Source organism: Caloenas nicobarica, chromosome 4 (assembly GCF_036013445.1).
Source record: "Caloenas nicobarica isolate bCalNic1 chromosome 4, bCalNic1.hap1, whole genome shotgun sequence".
In the NCBI taxonomy this organism is placed as follows: Eukaryota; Metazoa; Chordata; class Aves; order Columbiformes; family Columbidae; genus Caloenas; species Caloenas nicobarica.
In genome coordinates, this window is record NC_088248.1 from 5,008,320 (window position 1) to 5,028,072 (window position 19,753).

Consider the following 19,753-nt stretch of genomic DNA (forward strand, 5'->3'; position numbering starts at 1 on the left):
AGTATTTGGGTATTTTAGGCCTACAACCAATCCTCATTCAAATATTCAAGTACGGTTAACATCTAAACAGGACCATGAATTCCTGCTTACTCAGTATTGCCTGTTTACAAAAAAGCAGGTTTTATTTTACATGATTTTAAAGGATTTTCCCCTTTTTAAGCAGTCAGAGTGTGACTATTTTTATTATTTATCTTTTGGGTTTTTTTATTAGCTGCTATAGTTAAATGCAATTCATTAAAAATGTGGGGTAACATTTCCAGAAGTACTTACAGTTGCCTTAATTCTGTTCCCATTGAAATCAATGGTATAATTTCTGTAGTTATCACCAAGAGTAGTGTCAAGCCAACACTGGCTGCTCTTCAAGGTTGCCTCCTGAAAATCTGTGTCCTTGTGTGTCATCAAGGCAGGTGTATTTCTAAAAATGAGCACCCACTAGGGCAATTCTGAACTATGATAAAGGAAAAGGTCCTGAAATAAATCCACTTCGAAGGCACAGTATAGCAAAGCTTGTGCAGAGCCCGAACATTTTCTTCTAGGTAAGTTAGGCACATACTTCAAGGCAAAAAAGTAATCACTACTCATACAAGTCCTCCAATTAAAATGACTTATACCCTTCTGCTTGTTCAAGCAGTATCTTCGTAGTAACTGTGTAAAGAAAAATATACATTTTACATTTACAACAGCATTGCAGATTAAGAAAGAATATACCTCATCCCAGCTCAGCTGATCTCTGATATGATCTGATTTAATTTTTATAGGACAAGGTGGGCGAGTGCTGGTCACAAAGTAGTAAAATAAAAAGCCAGGAATAATGGGCGGGTTTTTGTTTTGTTTTGTTTTTAAAAAACACCAGGCAGGAAAAACTCATAGATTGTCAAGGAAAAAAAATGTATTACAAGAATAAAAAAAATTTCCAAATTATTTTGTGTTATAAAAAACCAAGAGTGCAGAAATCTGCAAAAATCAAACTATCAATGGGATGAAACACTCTTCTTGTTGTTTTACCTGAAAATGCTGACACACTTCTAGTCAAAGCATAAATAAACAGGTGAAAATACAGTGGGAAAAAACTGTTTTGTTTTCAGTCTTGGTTTTTGTCCGTTACCTTCTGGGTTGGGAAAAACCTCTTGTTGGGGAAGGAATGGTATTGACAGGGGCAAGAGGAACCATTTAATTCACCAACACATAGGAACCAATGATATGAACTGGACACTCACTTGTCCTGGGCTCCTCCTCTAGTCTGCAAACCAAGGTATCTCCAGAGGGTGGTGAAGACCCCAAGCAGGATGCACCACATGCTGGAGGTGCCTGCCCAAGTCTTCTGCCCAGTGAGGAGGTAAGACCGAGGCACCCCTCTTCAGTGTCGACACTTAGCAGAAATGAGTTAAAGCCATAACAAACAAAAATAAGGTCAGAGTGAAGTATTCATATACCTAGAAAAATAGAGTCTCCTCCTGTAGTGATCTGACACTCTTGAGATAGAAGGTGGACAAAGAGTGGCACAAAGAACCATCTGCTATTGCTGTTTCACTTGTTGATGGAGGTATCAACAGATGACGACATCAACTCCACATCCTAATAGCATCAACAGTCTGCCATGCTCGCCTATGACTTCACAACCCAAAATCAGAATGAAAAGGTCCTAGACAATGTACTTTGTATCCTTATGATCTGTGTCTGATACCAGCAGTCCTACTGCAAGGGTTACCCTTCTCAAATTTATCAAATCTAAGAACCTTCAGGATGTGCACCTGTAAAACAGGGCTCTTTGGTACATAAAAATAATGTAACATCAGTGCTCACTTCTTAAAAAGTATAACATAAAATAATTTCTGATTATGAAAGATAATCTGGCTATTGCCAAGTATCTGGCCCACGACACCAGTTGTGCTTCTCTTTCACATGAAACACACAGGTCTGTTTAATGTAAATACGTCAAGTCTCACAGAGATACTGCTCTGTGTAATTTGCCTTTTTATTTACTCATCAAGCTCTGGCACAGCTTGTTAAGGAAAATCACGTACCCATCTGCACTACTGAAAACCAGTCTTTCAGACCGGGACAACCAGCCTGTAGGGGTAATTTTGGGGCTTCCCCAGCTTTGACAACATCCCTGGGAACTAAATCAAGTAGAGCCCCTGTGTTGCTCCTTCAGAAGCGATATATGTCCCCAACAGCTGGACATAATGGGGATTCCGGGAGGGGTTAAGTCCAACAGCTGGGCAATGGAAGGCCACGGCTTCCTTGCGTGGGCTCCATAGCTACGGAAACAACAAAACCAACAATCTTCTAAAAATAAGGTGAAATGAATACATTACTTAAGCCTGCATTTGAAGTGAAAACACACATGGGGTTACAACCAAAGCAAATACTATGAGCGTTTATCAAATCAGTGCGGATTAACCAGGGGGGCTGGAACGAGATGATCTTTAAGGTCCCTTCCAACCCAAACCATTCTGTGATTTCATGATCTATGAAATACGCAACATCCATCTTTTAAAAATGGCTATTATGCAGACTTTTAAATAATCAGCAATGGTAGCAATTGAACAATATTTCATACGTGAAGTTTAAAGAAGCAAACAAATGCTCAGTCATTTCTAATTGGAAGCCATGGAAAGACCAGTACAATGATAATTCAGCTAAGTCCAAAAAGCAGCCCACTTGCAAAAGAGATTTTGAAACTTTTGCCTTAAACTTTGAAGGCATGCTAATTTTAAAAAGTATTTTTAATATACTCTTCAAAAAATATTCAAATTACAGGATTCAGTTTCTCACCCCACTCCTAGGCATATTTTGGTGCAGAAAGCACAGGGGAATATGAAGATCAATGGTGTGGAAGGCAGACCTTCTCATCAGGTTATGAATTAGGCCATCCATGCAGTCCAGGTTAGCAGATATGGGGACTAAAGATCATTATTTTTGTAACACTTGACCATAAATAACTGCTGGTAAATGCATTCTTCCCCACCAATAATAGATACAAACTGGAGCTGCATGGGTGTAAATCAGCGTGATCTCAGAACAGCCTGCAATCATGCTGACAGCACCTCCCTTCCCTTTGTTGGTGGGATCATAATTTTAGTTCTTTTAATAAAATTAACTGATACTTGATAAAAAGTTCTAGGGTTAACACGCACGCAACAACTTGTAAAATACTTAGCCCAGATTTCCAGTGAACGCATTACTTATAAAGTCAGCTCTGACTTATTGAGAGTATCTGAGAGGGAATATCTGGCCACACAGCATAGAAGGAACTGCAGTGCTTGAGTACGGCTACATTTTAGGAGCCACGAGCCCATGTAACACATGCTGCAATTGTACCTTAGAACACAGGAGGATTTGTTAAAAATAGCGAAATCAACAGAAGTCCTGGTTGAGCAAGGCTTTTAGGCACATTTTCAACTCAAACTGTGTGACTTGTCCAGCAGACGTCAATGGAAAGCGAGGCAGTGGCAGAGCTGGGCTGGCACCGTTCTGCAGCATCAGGTTCTGATTTGGTAACTAGATGATAGGGACCTCAAAAATAAAACAGCTGGATAGACTAAGGACACAGTTGTGGTTTGGCAAGCAGATTACTTGTTCTCAATAGCAACAATGCAAGACGACAGTAATTCTAAAATAGGTGCCTCTTTAAAAAAAATAAAAAGAGAAAGAAGAAAGAGAAAAAGAGGAGGAGAAGGAGAAGGAGAAGAAAGAAAAAGGAAAAGGAGAAGGAGAAGGAAAAGGAGAAGGAAAAGGAGAAGGAGAAGGAAAAGGAGAAGGAAAAGGAGAAGGAGAAGGAAAAGGAGAAGGAGAAGGAAAAAGCAAAAAAAAAGAAAAAAGTGCTCTTTTATCCTGCATAGCTTGCTTAGATCTGGCATCTACTTCTCATTTGCTTTGTTCCCACGCCTTCTGACAAAAAATGCTGCATTTCTTCCTTTTGGTCTCATCATTTCTACCAATGATGTTTTAAAGACCATTGAGAAACTCGTAAGATTTTCTCCACCAGTCCTTGAAAATCCCAGACATATTTCACCTGACTTCTGAGTTTAATTTAAGGTATCATAAGAAACGCTCTCCTTTTCATTTCAGTGGATTCACGTTGCACGAGGCTCATTGCTGTTGGACAAACACTGGCTGCAAGAGTGGGACCCTTAGGGAAAGGTTACAGTTCAGTCTCAGCATCTTTACGTTTGGCTTGACTTTTGTAGAGGTTTCAGCTTGAAAGGTCCATCTATCATGAGAAACCAGCAGTGCTAAGCCTGTATGGCTGTGCTCTCCCCAGTTCATTCCCCTCTTTTCCCAGTTCTTCCCTTCAATATCTATTCTCATTCCTCTTTCAAGGCTTTGGGGTGTGCCAATTAATCTGTATCTCGGTATAGAAATCACTAACTATACGTTGTCACTCGTGACATCTGTCCTAAATGCAATGCTAGAGGACAAATTTCAAAGAATCCAGAAAGAGAGAGAGAAGGAGACTGTCACAAACACCAAACCACTGTTTTGCCATTAAACTTGCACTTCCAGCAAGGCAGGAAGACCGTGTAGCCAAGTCTTGCAATTATACGGTAAATTCACAGTAGAAGTCTTTAGACCGTATTACTTGCAGATAAATAATAAGGTGGGAATCTCTTTTCCTTTAAGTATCTAGGGCATGTGATTAAAATGAAGACCATTATAATGTGCCCCTTGCATACTGAAAACTGAGAAGTAAAAGTTATTTTAAAGTGCAAAACTAATCTTTTAGTTTTTAAATCCATTTTGTGAGGTTTTGGTGTTTCGTTTGTGCTTTTTTAAGCATTAAGACCTGACTTAACATCAGAGAGGTACTCAATCTCTATTAGGGTAGAAGGAACACAGGAAAGCAGCAAAAGGTTTTTCTCAGCAATAATTCCAGAAATACTGCTAACCACTAATAGAGTAATCCTACTTTTGGCTGTATCAAAATATTAGACAATGAAAATAACATAGAGAATGAGCAGAAAAAAAGTTATTCACTCCATCGATTGCTCTCTCTGAACACATTACAAGAGATAAAGATGCAGTTCTTTAGATACCCAAACCCATATACAGTCAAAGTCAGTCCACTGAAACTGAGGAGTTCTTTTTTCATTTGAGTTATATCTGGGGGAAAAAAAAATAATGAAAGAGAGTCAAACAAAGCAATGCTCCCAACTTCCCTTTGTCCTAAGAGGGCAGAATAAACAGTGAGATCAGGTCAGAAAGAGACTTAGGACACTGGGACAAACTTGGGGAGACTGCGGAGTTTTGGATCTGATCTCTGGTGAAATATTTTCTACTGTTAGCTTTACACATTGAACCAAGTAACGCCTCCGTTATCACTTGTTCTGCACAACAGTGAAGGTAAGTTCGTAAACATACGACCAAGCAGCGAACTGCAGGCTTAACTTGCAGTGTGTCTTTTACTGAAAAATACATTTTTTTTATTTATCATAACATTCAAAACAAAACAAAACAAAAAACTCAACATAATACAAACGCTAACTTATTCGGCTACAAACTTTGGTACTCAGCGGTATCAGACAGCCCGTTCTCGCGTGGCCGTGACGTGCTGAAGCGTTCCCGCCGTGCAACACGCTGCTCGTGCAACTCCAGAGCGGCTCCGCTGCCCTCCAGTCTCACGGCATCCTGCAGCGGGGTCACCTCGGGCCTCGGCTGCGCACTTGCCACAGCGTCGTCTACATTGAGAGCAGCTCAAAGAGTTCATTTTTCTCCAGTTACATGTCTTTTTTATTTTTTTCCCCCCCCCCCACAGGCATCAACACAATGCATTCACGGCATTTTCCCTTTTGCCTCATAGCCCACCGCTCTCTCGTCAGACACACCACCCACATCCTCTGAACAATCGTTATTCTTACTTCACATGTGCAGTTTTAAATATCTTTACACTGACAACCCATCCCCTTAAAAAAAGGGAGAAAAAAGAAAAGAGAAAAAAATAACCAGAAAAAGGGGAAAAAAACACAAGCCTTTTCAAAGTAGTGTATGTGTTCTCAGGTAGCCACAAGTTAATTGTAATTTATAAGCATAAGGAATGACACTTTGGCCATCAACACTAGAGAGTAAAGGCAGCTTTGAATGCAGACAAGAACAAATAAAAAACCAAACCACCACACAACCCATAAATACATTTTAAATCATTCATCAAGTGAATCAACCAAGGATTAAATTTAACTAAGTGAAAGCGACCCCGCTGCAAAAGCCCAGGCGACATTTGTGCATCACTCCAGTCCCACTCACACTTTTAAGTGAATCCTGACCTAAAATGCATGGGCTGGCTGTTGCAGACCCCGAAACCTGATGGCAGGGCTGGGAGGGAACTCGAGTGGTGCGTAGGCTTGTGCCCTATGGCTGCACCGTGAAACATATAATACTAGCAGCTTGTGCACCCTGACACAGAGGGCTTGACTCTAATCCAAGATACACGGTTACACATCACCCCATCAGCTGGAGAAATTCACCACTGGGTATACATGGAGGAGCACCATATTACTGGGGTTTTTTTCTGGCGACCTTTCATGGCACTATCTGCTGGGTCCAGCTAGACTCGAGCCCAGAGCTCCGGTTTTATATATATATATATAAAGTGAAGAACTCGGGACTTGGGTCTGCAAGGCAGTCAGCGCTCTGGGCCAAGTTCAGCAAAACCTTGCGTTGACGGGTGAAAAGAAAGAAAAAAAGAGGAAAAGGAAAAAAGAAAAAAAAAGAAAAAAGAAAAAAGGAAGAAGGAAGAAGGAAGAAGGAAGAAGAAAGAAGGAAGAAGAAAGAAGAAGAAAGAAGAAAGAAGAAAGAAGAAAGAAGAAAGAAGAAAAGAAAGAAGAAAGAAGAAAGAAGAAAGAAAAAAGAAAGAAAAACAAACAAACAAACAGAAACTGCACTTCCTCTGGTATTTGAAGTTAGAGATGCACACGAAGGCTTTGCTGGACTGGGTCCGTGAAGTGAAGCTCTGTGAAACCGACCCCTTGATGCAAACACGGGGGCTCGGGAGTAATAGACAAAACCAAGCAAACACTGTTTGACATCAGAATTGACACATTCCACTGAAGAAATCTCCCCTGAGAAAATAAATAGCTGTTGGTATTGCCTCATTTCATTGCTTTCATCTCCACAGGCAGTTAAAAAAAACACCCTGCAACTTTTTCCTCCAACAAATAAATGTTGAAATATTGGGCACTTGCTTTCTACACATTTTTTTTCCTTTCAAGTACACCGGGTGAAACTGTAAACCCTGAGTTTGTGTGTGCAAACCTATATCTTGTAAACTGCAACGTGAAACTGCGCTCTGAGCACCGATACAGGAAAAGATAGGACAGGAACATTTTTAAACGTGGATGCTAGTATTATACTGTACGTACCGTACACGCGTACGTCGCAGGGGATGAGCTACTTTGGTACCTGCACTGTCCTGCAGTCCGAAATAGTGTTTTGTTTAACACTGATACTCTAGGCGTAATGTCTACAGACTTATCAGTCATGAAAATGGTGAAGAAGCATTAATTTTCTTTAAGAGGTATTCAGCCTGAATCCTGGTAAGAAGGTAAAGCTTGTAACTGTAGACTGTAGAACGGAAGAGCACGGGATTAACTTGACACATTACATGCTCTAGCTGGGCGAGCCAAGCTCTTTTAAAAGGGTTGGAATAGTATTTTTTCATTGCTTTTCCACAACGATGAAGATAAATGAGAAGACATATGTTAAATCCCTCACTATCTGTACACCTGCAGCGCATTTCATCCTGAGGGCAATTTCAATTTGTGCCTGTAAACACATAAATTGCATTGAGATACAATCTCACACGTATGGTTAAGGACAGTTGCAGCTGAGGTTTCTTTATCTTGAGAGTTACTAATGGAAATGAAAACCTGGGGCTTTCTGTACAAATGGAAAACCCTGAAACTTCCTTAGCAGCAGCAAACCCTGAGGACAGACAGGAAAATTCTGCCTGTGAGCAAATGGTTAAGTACAGACTTTGGGGTTTTGCATTTACCTCAAGAAAGTTTTATGCTAAATAATTTAGGCTTGATCTTACATTGATTGGCTTCCCAAAGTGCCTTACTGAACTGAAGTTTGGGGCAGGGAATACACTATTGTGGTTTAGTTCTACTGTCATGATAACAATTTTATGTTGCTGAGACAAACTGGTTGCTGGCAAGAAAAGAATCAGTTTAAGTAGAGTTGGACATACACATCACTGCATTTTGAATAATCTTATATTTTCTTGTTCAAAAGAGAAATATTTTCTTAGAAAATGCAGATAGTGTGGATGTTGCCCTCAGATAAACCTGCCAAACAACAGACTAAAGAAATTACTGCATATAATTGGGGCCGTAACATTGAAAAACTCTCATATGGGAATCACTAAGATTATGTTTTGAGCAATGTTGCAATTTAAGGAAGAACAGTCTGCCATCTCAAAGAAAAATAAATGCTGTCCTCTCCTTCAGAACCAGGATCTTAAAATATTACGTTCAATTTCTGGCCTTTCAGCGTTTAAACACTGTCATAGTTAAGGCAACTTGTGATGTTCAACACAGTACAGAGAAGCAAACGAAAAATGAAAGCAATCAAATGCGCTTCCTGACATTTACGCAATCTGTTTTGAACCACGCCAGAAATTAAACACTAGAGAGAATCCTGACACTACAGATCTCTCCATTTGCAATTCCAAGTGCAAAAGCGGAGAGCACAAAATAGACAGCTGATTGCAAAATTGGCACCAAAACCAATGGGGAAGACCCTCCCTCCACCGCAATGTTATAGACAGCTGGGGTGGCGCTGCGGCCGCAGCCACCAGCACAGAGGCAATGCCCAAAGCCCGCAGGTTGGCTTCAACACAAAAACAACTTGGCAGAAAATAATGCGGTAATTCAGCGTCGCTCGCACAATTAGATGTATGCGTACTCCAAAACGCGGGGGGTATGTAGGAGAAAACGAGAAACCTACACGCTTGTTTTGTATGATGAAGCGAAAAAAAGATGAAAAAACCGTAGAAGCGGTTTTTAGGATGAATGTTTAGAGTTACCAAGTGTATTTCAGATTAAAGGAGTTCAGTTCTTCTTCCGTGTCCCTGTAAAAACAAACAGAAAAGCATCATTAATAAAAAGTAGATTCTTAGAGAGCAATCTTTATTAGTCCAGGGAAATGTGTAGTATCTCCTTCATTATGACACTATTCTTGCTATTAATTTCCTAAGCCACTGCCAAGAACGAGAGAATAGCACCGGACTTTTAAAACCAAGTCAGTGGTCGGGCAGCCTTGTTTTTTGAACAGAATCGATCCTTGCTGCTTAAAGTGTGAAATGTGCGGTGCCTTACAACCCCGTGGTTCCCCCCAGAGCGGTCCTGGGGAACCCCGCGCACACAGGTAGAAAGAAGGCAAAGCGATCCATCTGGGATTTAAGCGGTCCGTCCAGGATTTAAGCAATCCATCCGGGATTTAAGCAACCCATCCAGAAGTGAAAGACCTGAGCACTTCACTTGCCAACACAACATTAGGCGAGGCATATGTAAGGAAAAGTGAAACAACCCGTAACCACGTGCTCCAGGATTTGTGGAGTTAAATACTGGCCCAGCAAAGCATCCTCAGCAACAAGAGTAATTAAGCTCACACTTAACTTTTGCTGGTATAAGGTTAAGCACTATAAATGTTTCCTAAGTAGCTATGGATTTGAACACAACCTCACACCTATTTCCATTCATAGACTGATTTACCAGATCAAATACTGCAGCTTTTTTAGTTCTTGGAATATTCCTAAAATCGGATGCGTGCTTTACTAAATTCTCACTGAAGGAAACAGCATAAGTAAATCCTACATTCTGCATATTTCACCGTAAGCTGACTTTTTGACTTAGTAATATAGAATACACTTTTTTTTGCTGAATAGGGCTCAACTAAAACAGAGTTATATAATATCAGTTTTTGAGCCTTTAAAAAAATCATTCCTATGTGTCGTCCACACAAAACTAATTTTTAAAGGCAGGCATAGATTGTCATTGATGACAGGTAGGAAGAAACACAACTAGTAAGTATATTTGCATACTTTGGGGACAGAAATGCTCATATTTGACTTAGCCTACTTAAAAATAAATGGCCCACATATTCCTGTAACTATAAGGTGGCTTCAGTTTAGGCACACATTTGAACAGAGCAAGGAAAAATATCCCTCTAGGACTGGCTGTGCGACATATTACAGTTACTTTCTACTTTGCTACATGTTATTTTCTAATTTCTTTACCTAACACGAGGCAGAAATTCCCCAGAGTATAATGTGGAAATAGACACAAAAGTTAAAAACCCCAGCATTTTCAGTCATTCCGCTCACTACAGGTTGGCGCTTCCTAGGTTTGCATGCAGGCAGATTGACAAGTTTACTAAAACTGAAAATTAGCATCATTTTTTTTTTCCATACGAAGGAAGAAGTACAGCAGGCAAGAACTATGTTGCTAAAAGCTCACCAACTACTGCGAGTGAAGAAGAGGAGGGAGAAAAGCGACCTTGTGGTATCGCTCAGAAACAGACGCACATTCTCTAATATTTGCTGCATATCAAAAATGAAAGAATTGCTCAGAAATCACACCTTGGATTTTGCCACAACCCAAATTTGATACGGTCCATTTTATCTCATTGATTATGCAGAAGAGAGCACCAGCCACAAAAAGAAGTGCTGGAAGAGGAGAAGGGAGAGACTATGTGCAGTATGTAAGGAAGTACAGGAGTGGAAAGAAAGAGCATTCATTCAGCTTATTTTGGCCAGTAAGAAAATGGGACCTGAAAAAGACAGTATGTTATTCAAAACTCGTGCTCACGTGATGAAGTCTTGCCATTTAAAAATCTGTTTTAGGATCCGCATAGCATTGCTGCAATCAAAAAAACCCTGATCTGAAAGCAATTGGAATGGAAAATGACCAGCAGTTCACCTTCTGATGTGTGTGAATTATATTCCAGTTCTACTTTGCGGATAAAAAGCTACCCCAAGTTTCGTTAGGAAGAGAAAGACATAAGAGGTACAGGAAAAGAAGAGAAAACACACAAAAAAAGCAGATAATAGAAGAAGAGAAAAAAATTATCCACAGGGACATGAAAGTTATGTAGAAAATGCTAAGTAGGTACAAGGACAGAACAGGATAAGAGGAAGTTTTGGGCCCCTCATCACGAGAAGGACATTGAGGTGCTGGAGAGAGGGCAGAGGAGGGAGCGGAGCTGGTGAGGGGCTGGAGCACAAGTGTGATGAGGAGCGGCTGAGGGAGCTGGGGCTGTTCAGCCTGGAGAACAGGAGCTGAGGGGAGAGCTTGTCGCTGTCTGCAACTGCCTGAAAGGAGCTGGGAGCACGGAGGGGCTTGGGCTCTTCTCCCGAGTGACAAGTGATGGGACAAGAGGAAACGGCCCCAAGTTGCGCTAGGGGAGGTTTAGATTGGATATGAGGAAAAAATTCTTCATGTAAAGGGTTGTCGGGCATTGGAACAGGCTGCCCAGGGCAGTGGTGGCGTCACCATCCCTGGAGGGGTTTAAAAGGCGTTTAGACGAGGTTCTCAGGGACATGGTTTAGTGCTGGAGCTCGGCTGGGTTATGGCTGGACTCGATGACCCTGAGGGTCTCTTCCAACCAAAATGACTATGATTCTAAGAAGGCTACAGATGTGATTCACTTCTGGCATATACCTTATTTTCCACTGCGAACTAGACAAATAACCCAAGTCTGATAAGAAGCTAAATGCATCCTGCAGCACACAGTTAAAATTATTTATTTTACTGACTTTCAGAACAGGTTGAGAAAATAAACCCCTGCACCACATCCATCATATACTGCAGGACACCTACCTCAGCAGGTCTGAGGTGGCAGGGAGGGGGCACCTGTGTCCATATTAGACAACGTGCATCTTGGCATCAAGAATGGTAAAAGACTAAAGTCTTCAAACTGCTGAATGACCTTCTGTAACGAGCATAAAAGTTTCTGCATTGCCAATATTTTGGGGCAGCTTTCACACCTGCGAGCAACAGTAGAGCTCTGACATAATGCAAAAAAAAAGCAGAGCATGGATGCAGTTATTAATGTCACCAATAAGAAAGAGCGCCATAGCAGGATAAACCCCTGGGAAATGAGGGGCAAACCACGCCAGGAAATACGATGGGTTTCACTTTTAAAGAGTGAAGTAAGATTGAGAAGCTAGGTCTTTTTGTTTAAATAGTTGCTGTAAGATAGAAAGATCCTTTTTAAAAAGGGTAAGTGCCTAACTGAAGTCTCGCAAACAACTGATTCCTTGTACTAGCAGTCTGAATCTGGCCTTGAGAGCAAATGGAAAAACCAAACAGCTTTTGCCATTTTATCTAGATACTGTTCAGTTTAGTCTCCTGTTTTGAAGACTTTACTGACAAAATCAACTCGAGTAGCATAGCAGAGCTCAACTTAATCGATACTTTGCCTGTCCTGAGTGACCCCATAAGGGTCAATGAAAACAATTTCGTTTATATCCAGGATGAAAGAATGGCACTTTCAAAAGAAAATATTTACAAACAGAGAAGAAGTAAATCATTTCAGTAAGGTTTCAACGAATAAATAATCTACTGTGACTAGTAGATGATGCAAATTAGAACAACTACAGAAGCAAAAAAAGAGAACCCAAACACTGGAAGAAAGTATTTACCTTCAAGCACGCAATGGAACCAAACTCAGCACAAACTGGTGACAAACCCAGACCTCCAACTGTCACTGCTGTTTCTCTTCACTTCTTGATATACACCAAGAACAAACTCCATGAATCTTTGGTAAGCCACAAAAGATCTCAGTAGCTCTGCGCAATACTGCGCTTGATAAAGATGAGCCATTTGTTTGAATGCAAGAGGCAAAAGGAGCCACAACACCGATCCTGAAGGTGCTAAGAAAGGAATTTTTAAACGAAATATCATTGTTCCTTGGTTATTTTTCGCAAGCCATTCTGCACCCTGGTTTTGATCTGCGCCATGCACCCAGCACCATGCCCTCCTCCTTGCTCCAGACCGAGCACTCAATGCCCTCACACACGCATCCCCAAATTTGGAGGCCAGCCCCAGGCTACAGCCCTAGGTAACCAGACACTGGCCAGACTGCAGCAGGCCAAGCTCGGAGTAGCCGTGCAAAATCGTGATTTGCAGCGGTGCCCGCAGGCTCCACTGGAACCCTCCTGCGGCACAGGCAGCTGCGGGCGCCCCTGCTCGCAGCCCCACGGCATCAGGGGAACACGCTGGGGTCTACCTGATAGCAGCCTGCTCCCTCTTCCCACTAACGAGAAGGACCTGAAATAAGGGTTTGCCTCCATCAGACCCCTCTCCTGCTCTTCCCAAGGACGAGGAGAAACAGGGGCTCAGAGCAAAAAGATGGGTGCTTACCTCCCCCTGGGGGGAAGAGATGAGAGGTGAGGAAGAGGGGATGCGCTGCCAAGGTGGAGAAACTGTCTCATGGCTTGCAAGGTGGGTCCGGTGGAGGTGCCTGGCTGCACTCCCTTCACCAGGAATGAGGGGACCCCACTGAGACAGGGCTGTGCAAATACAGGCTGCATGACAAGGAACTAAGATGTGCTTCTACTGAAACTGGCTCCTAGCCAAAAAAATGGGTTATTTACCTGCTCCAAGGCATACCAAACTGCACCAACGGGTCTGCGTAACGTTTGCATTTCTTACACCTATATTTTAAGTCCCGGTGAGGGCCCGCCTGTGGCTCCCAGGCCCATTACCTACCCCCCTCAAGGAGAAGCTGTGGCATAGCTCTAAATTGGCAGGTAACCTGGCTGGCCCTTAACCATCACTGGCAACGGCATGCCTAACAGCCTGCACTCACTCACCCACGCTCTTCACCGGTGCTCTACCACAAAGCGCATGGTGGTGCCGTCGAAGGAGGGCGGCGCGACGATCCGTGGGCCGGTGGCTGGTGCCGTGATGCTGATGACCGGCTTCGCCTCGGCTGCCCCACGTCCTGGTGGCGGTGGGCCCTTGCCGGTGGCCACGTAGTAGGGGCTCTCGGTGAAGGCTGCCTCTGCTGCCGCGGGGCTGCTGGGCTCAGCTGGGGCACTGGCATCGCTCCCCGGGTGGGACAGTGGCCGTGGCAGGGCACCGGCGGGCAGCATGGCAGCAGCGGGCAGGAGGCTGGGGTAGAGCATGTACGCGGTGCCATAGGCCCCAGCGTTGAGGGCCAGGGGCGAGAGAGGCAGCGGGACGGGGGCAATGGCTTGCTGCTGGGGCACTGGCACCTCCACGTACTGCCCGGTCTCGGGGTCGAAGAGGCGCCGCTTGAGGGGCTGCTGCACCGGTGTGTCCACCAGGTAGTACTGCCCGGTGCTCACGTCCAGCAGCACCTTGCGCTGCGTCTGCGGGAAGGGCTCGGCCGCTGCGGCCGCGGCGGACACGGAGGGCGAGAAGCAGAAGAGCGGCGGCGGCGCGGTGCCGGGCAGGGCGGCGAACGACAGCGGCGGGCGGTACAGAGCGGCGGGCGGGCCCTCGGCGGGCGGCGGGGCGGCGGCGGGGGGCTCCTCGGCGGGTGGCTGTCCGGGCGCGGGTCCGGGGCTGCCGGGGCGCTTGGAAGTACCGAAGGGCTGCAGGCTGCACAGCGCCGCCGCCGCCGCCGCCGCCGACACCTGGCTGGGGCGGACGCCGCCGGCCGCCCCCGACAGCGGCCCGGGGGAGGGGGGAGAACCGGGCTCGGCGGCCGCCTTCAGGGGCAGGGCCAGGTAGTTCCCGCAGTCCGGGCCGCGCTCCGCATCGCTGCCACCCGCAGGCAGCCGGGAGGAGCGCGGCGCCGCCTGGCCCCGCAGGCCGCCCTCGGAGGGGGCTTTGGCCGGCGCGGAGGCTCCAGCTCCGGCTCCTCCGGCTCCTCGGAGAGTGAGGAGGGCGCGGGGGGCAGCGGCGGGCTCGGTGCGGGGGGCCGGCGGGCCGCGCTGCCGCTGCCGGGCTAGGCTCTCGAAGGCGGCCGCCTTGGCCGAGACCTTATCGGCGGCGTTGTTCGAGGGGCGGCGGGGCAGCCTCTCGCTGCTTGGCCCCTTGCCCGACGGCTCCTCCGCCTTATCCGCAGGCGGCGGCGGGGGGGGAGCGGCGGCGGGGGCGGGCAGGGTCGGCCGGGGCCCGACGCCCCGCTCCTGGCTGGCGATGAGGGAGAGGACGTGGCTGTCGGTGATGGGCAGCGGGTCGCTCTTGCGCTTCCACTCGCGCTTGTTGAAGCTGTACAGCTCCTCCATGCTCCGCACCGCCGCCGTCAGCTTCTCCAGCGCGTTTTGCACCGGCGCCGCCTTGCCCTCCTCCCGCGGGTCCTCCTCGGGCCCCCGGCCCCTCTCGGCGGGCGGCGGCGGGGGCTGGTGCCGCCAGGGCGCGGCGGATTTGGAGACGATCTTCAGCACGGCGGGCTGGCGCGGGTCACTCTTGTTGGGGGCGATGGTGGCCACTGGCAGCCTCCCCGAGGTGCGGTGCACCAGGACGGTGCCCTCCGGGGGGCAGGCCGGTGCCCTGCCCGCCGCCTTGGCCCCCGTCTCGGTGGGCTTGGCGCTGGCTTGGCCGACCGCCTGGCAGGTGATGACCACGGGGGAGAGGGACCTGGGAACGCCGGCGATGACGAGCTGTTGCCGGGGCTTCTGCTCGGGGCCGCCCTGGTCGGAGGCGACACTGCCCTTGTCGCTGCTGTTATCCCCCGAGTCGCAGCTGTAGGAGCTTTTGATGAGCTTCCGCACGTCCCGCACCTGGTGGAGCGGCCCCTGGGCTCTGTGCTTGCCCTCCCTCACGTCGCGTACCAGGAACTGCGGCACCTTGTCGGGGCCGTCGCCGGCCTTGAGCGGCTTGGGCTGCTGGCCCCTGCTCTCCTCGGGCGGCCGGCCCGCGATCTGCGGTGTCAGCAGCTGGGCGATGCTGAAGGCGGCGTCCCGGGGCTGCTGCAGGCTGCCCAAGCTGATCTTGATCTCGGGGGCTTTGGGCTTGGCGGCGGGGGGCGAGGACGAGGGGGCGGCGGCGGAGCACTTTGTCGCCTGCTTGCCGGGCTCCTTTTCCCGGGGAGTGTGCTGGATGGCGGGGACGAACAGGCGGGACATCTTGGTGGACTTGCCGGCGGAGATCTCACCCAGGTTGGCCCGCCAGTCGTGCCTGGGGGAGAGCTTCAGCTTGCCGATGGGCGCCCTCTCCTCCTTCCTCTCCGCCTCCCGCTCCTTCCAGGACCTGAAGGCGCTGTTCTGGCTGCGGAGGAAGGTGGCCTTGATGGCCTCTGAGGCGCTGCGCTTCACCTCGCACATCTCCTCCGACAGCGCTTGGTCCAAGCTGCGGCTCCCTTCGCGGGGCGTCGACGCCTTGGAGGCCGGCGACCGGCCACCCTCGCCCGCCTCCTCCGCCGTGGCCGCGGTGCTGTCCGAGCCGCCTTCCGAGTGCCGGGAGCTCTGCCGCTGCACGCCGCCGCCCTCCCGCAGCCGCTCCCGGCCGCCACCGCCGGCGGGCTCCGGCTCCCGGCCGGCGCTCGGCCCCGTGAAGGAGGTGTCGGTGATCTCGCCCCGCTCCATCTTGAACTCGTGCTCCAGCTGCATCTTCTTGGAGATGACATTTTTGAGGAGGCTGGAGGCGAACTTGGACATCTTGCTGGACCTCCCTCCGGCGCCTTCCGCCGCCGGCGGCTCCTTGCCGCCCGCCTCGGGGGGCTGCCCGGCCTCGGGGGCATCGCCGAGGTCCAGCAGCGTCACCACCCGGGAGCCCGCCCGCAGCCGCCGCGGCGCCTCGATGTGGGCGATCTCCCCGTCGAGCTTGCTGACCACGAACTCGAGGGCTTTGCTCTGCGACCGGCCGGAGCGCAGCAGGCTGGGTTCTGCTCTCGGCCCCAGGCTGCCGCACTTGAGGTCCAGGTAGGTGGACCAGCGGTTGATGCCCAGGGCATTGTCGGGCAGGGAGGCGGAGGAGGCGCGGGAGCCGGGGTGCAGTGTGTCGAAATAGGGGTACGCCAGGCTGCGGAAAGCCCTGGCCGTCAGGTTTCGCACTTCTTTGTCGGCATCGTCCAGCTCGCTGACGGCGCTGGAGGCGCCGCTCGAGTGCTCCCCCGCCCTGGCGGCCCCGCACCGGGTCTGCAGCCGCGCGGGGACCGCGATGAATTTTTTCGCGTGGTCGCGGACCGCGTCCGGTTTTAAACTCTCATTGCGTTCGGGAGCCGCGGGTGCACGGAGGCTCATGTCGCCTTCATGCTTGGCAGGGTAAATAGTGTTTTGCTTTCCGCGCACGTTGCTAGACTCATTTATAGCCCGGGAAGAGGCTTTGATTGATAGGAGAAGCTGGGCGGCCGGGCTCCCGCCGGGGCGGCCGGGCTGCTTGGACCGGCTTTCTCCCGAGCTGGCGCGCTTGTCCCCGCCGGGGGTGTCGTGTTCGGAGGTAACGCTGACGATCTCGGTGCTGCTGGTGTTGTCGATGCTGTCCGTCTGGTTGTTCGGATCGCTGGTGGTCGTGCTGAGGTAGCAGCTATTCTCCTCCTCCTCCTCCGTCGGCGTGTCCCCCGGGGTCTCGTCGCTCCCGAAAGAGGCGTAGTCCACGAAGGAATAGATCACGTTGTTGTCCTCGAAGTCCCAGCGGGCGGCCAGCCCCGCGTCAAAGTCCATGTCGTGGTCCACCTCGCTCAGCTGGATCTCCTGCGTGCTGATATAGTGCGCCTCGTCGCGGCCGCCGCCGGGGGGGATGCCCGTGGGGGCGCCGGGGGGAGCCGCCTTGCGCCTCGCGTCCTCGTCCTCCTCGCTTTCGTAGCCGAAGGAGGACGAGGAGGTTTTGCCCTCTGTCGACACTGGGTCGCCCATTGCGGGAAAGGCGCCCGCCTTGCTCACCGGCGAAGGGCAGGAGGAGGAGGAGGACTCTGGGCAGCCCCCCGCCTCCGGCGGCTCGCCGCTCCCCGCTGCCCCCCGGGAGCTGGGGCCGGGGCCAGAGCCAGCGCCGCATCCCGCCGCCGCGCCTGGGGAGGGCGGGCGATCCCGCCCGCCGTCCGAGGATGCTGATCCCGCGGTCCCGCCCGGCGGCCCGCCGCTCTCTGAGCCGCCAACATCCCCGGTCCCGCCGGCTCCGCTCTCCGGTGCGGGACCGGCCGTTTGCTCCGCGCCGCTAGCCAGGGCCAGCTCGGAGGGCTGGCAGCTCTCCTCCGGCCCCTGCGGCGAGCCACGGATCTCCACGTACGCCGCTTCCTCCTCCTCGATGGCCGCCTCCGGGCTCGGGCCCCGTTCCGCCGCCGCGCCCTCGGGCCCGGTTCGGGGGCCGGCGGGCGGCTGAGCGGGCGCGTCCATGCCGGGGCCGTCGGGGCGCGGCAGTGGCCCGAGGGGGCGGGCGGGCACGTGCCGGCCGGGCCGGGCAGCGCTGCGGGGACGGGGGGGCGGCGGGCCGCCCACCCCCTGCCCTGCCCTCCCCTCCCCTTCCCTCCTCCGCCCGGCCCGGGCGGGCATCACCGCCGGGGGGCGGAGGGGTCGGGCCGTGCTGGGCTCGGCTCCTCCCGCCCCGCAGCCAGCCCCGGCACTGCGGAGGCCCGCTCGGTCGCCAGGAAGGGGGTGGCCAGTCGCCCAGCAGAGGGTCCCTGGTCGCTCCGGCTTTTTCCGAGAAGGGCGTCACTTGGCCGGCCACAGGCGCGGACTATACATAGAGACGGCGTCACTTAAGCCGGTTGAACAAAATCCTGTTTCAAACGTCTGTGTTTGCCGGAATAAAGGCGCCCGGCCGCCCCTGGAAAGGGGAGAGCCGTCCCTGCCCGCAAAAACGCCGCTGCTGCCCTGCTCCCCGCCGGCGGCACCGTCTGGAAGAGGCAGCTCCCAAGGCTGAGCACGCAGGCTTGCCTACACCAAATGCACCCTTGTCTTACACGCAGCAGTGGCTAAGCAGCTTGTTTCTTCCTTAAACCACCCCCCGTCAGCCCCGTGTCCCCTCTCGCAGGAGGTGCAGTGCAGGGGGGCACCCCGTGCCTTTGCTACAGCCCAGAAAGCACCAGCCAGCAGACCCAAGCTGCCTTTTTCCAGGAAATACCGTTTTAGACATAACCAGCACCTAAGACCTATTAATAGGCATTTCTATGGCACACCTGACCTTTGGTGGCCAAGGGCTTTACTGAGCGATCTCCAAGACGACGCACCAAACACTGCCTCAGAGCCACGGAAGGAAAAGTTGAGCTGTTAGGCACCAAGGAGGAGAAACAGAAGCAAGCAATGTTGAGGAGCAGCTCTCAGGTATACAATGCAGGTAACAGCCTAAATTTGCAGCTGCTGAGCCTGTCCTACATCCAGCGTGCTTTTAATGAGAAACTAGGCACCAGCTCTCAGGAGTACTACGCCTACCCAGCCTTAATTATTCCTTAGCTCAAGTTCAATGTAGATTCTACTCCCCCTGCACACGCAGCAACTGTGCAGTCCTCCCCGGGGCTGTGATAAATGGCATCAGCATTCCCTAAGCACAGCTTCACCAGGTTTTGTGTCACGCACACACATTTTAGACTTGCCCCTCTTTCCCAAGCATCCGTAACAAAAACAGGCCATTACTAGAAAAAGACAACATTTTTAGCGCCTTATGAAAGAGAGATCTTGGTTTTAATCGGCAACGGGACAAGATTAGATCCTCAAATACAGTCCTTTCCAAATGCTTGGGATGCAGAGAGATATTAGATTTTAAACCCTAATCATTCATTTTACTTGGATAATCTTGCGAGCCCCAGCAGCAGTAGCATCCCTGCCTTCTGCGCTGCCTCTCTTCTACCAGACGCCTCCTCTCAAACAAGATCTCCACCCCACATTTTCACTGCCCTCACCCTC

At 50.0% G+C, this 19,753-nt stretch overlaps 1 protein-coding gene across 1 annotated transcript; it reads right to left on the minus strand.

Moving 5' to 3' along the window:
* Positions 1-5,399: 5,399 nt before the first annotated feature.
* Positions 5,400-18,426, minus strand: C4H4orf54 (chromosome 4 C4orf54 homolog). The gene is made up of 2 exons (XM_065633087.1): positions 13,817-18,426; positions 5,400-9,070 (listed from the first exon to the last, which is right to left on the minus strand). Exon 1 carries the CDS (start codon positions 18,401-18,403, stop codon positions 13,826-13,828), a length of 4,578 nt encoding a protein of 1,525 aa, XP_065489159.1. The 5' UTR covers positions 18,404-18,426; the 3' UTR covers positions 5,400-9,070; positions 13,817-13,825.
* Between the last annotated feature and the right edge of the window lie 1,327 nt (positions 18,427-19,753).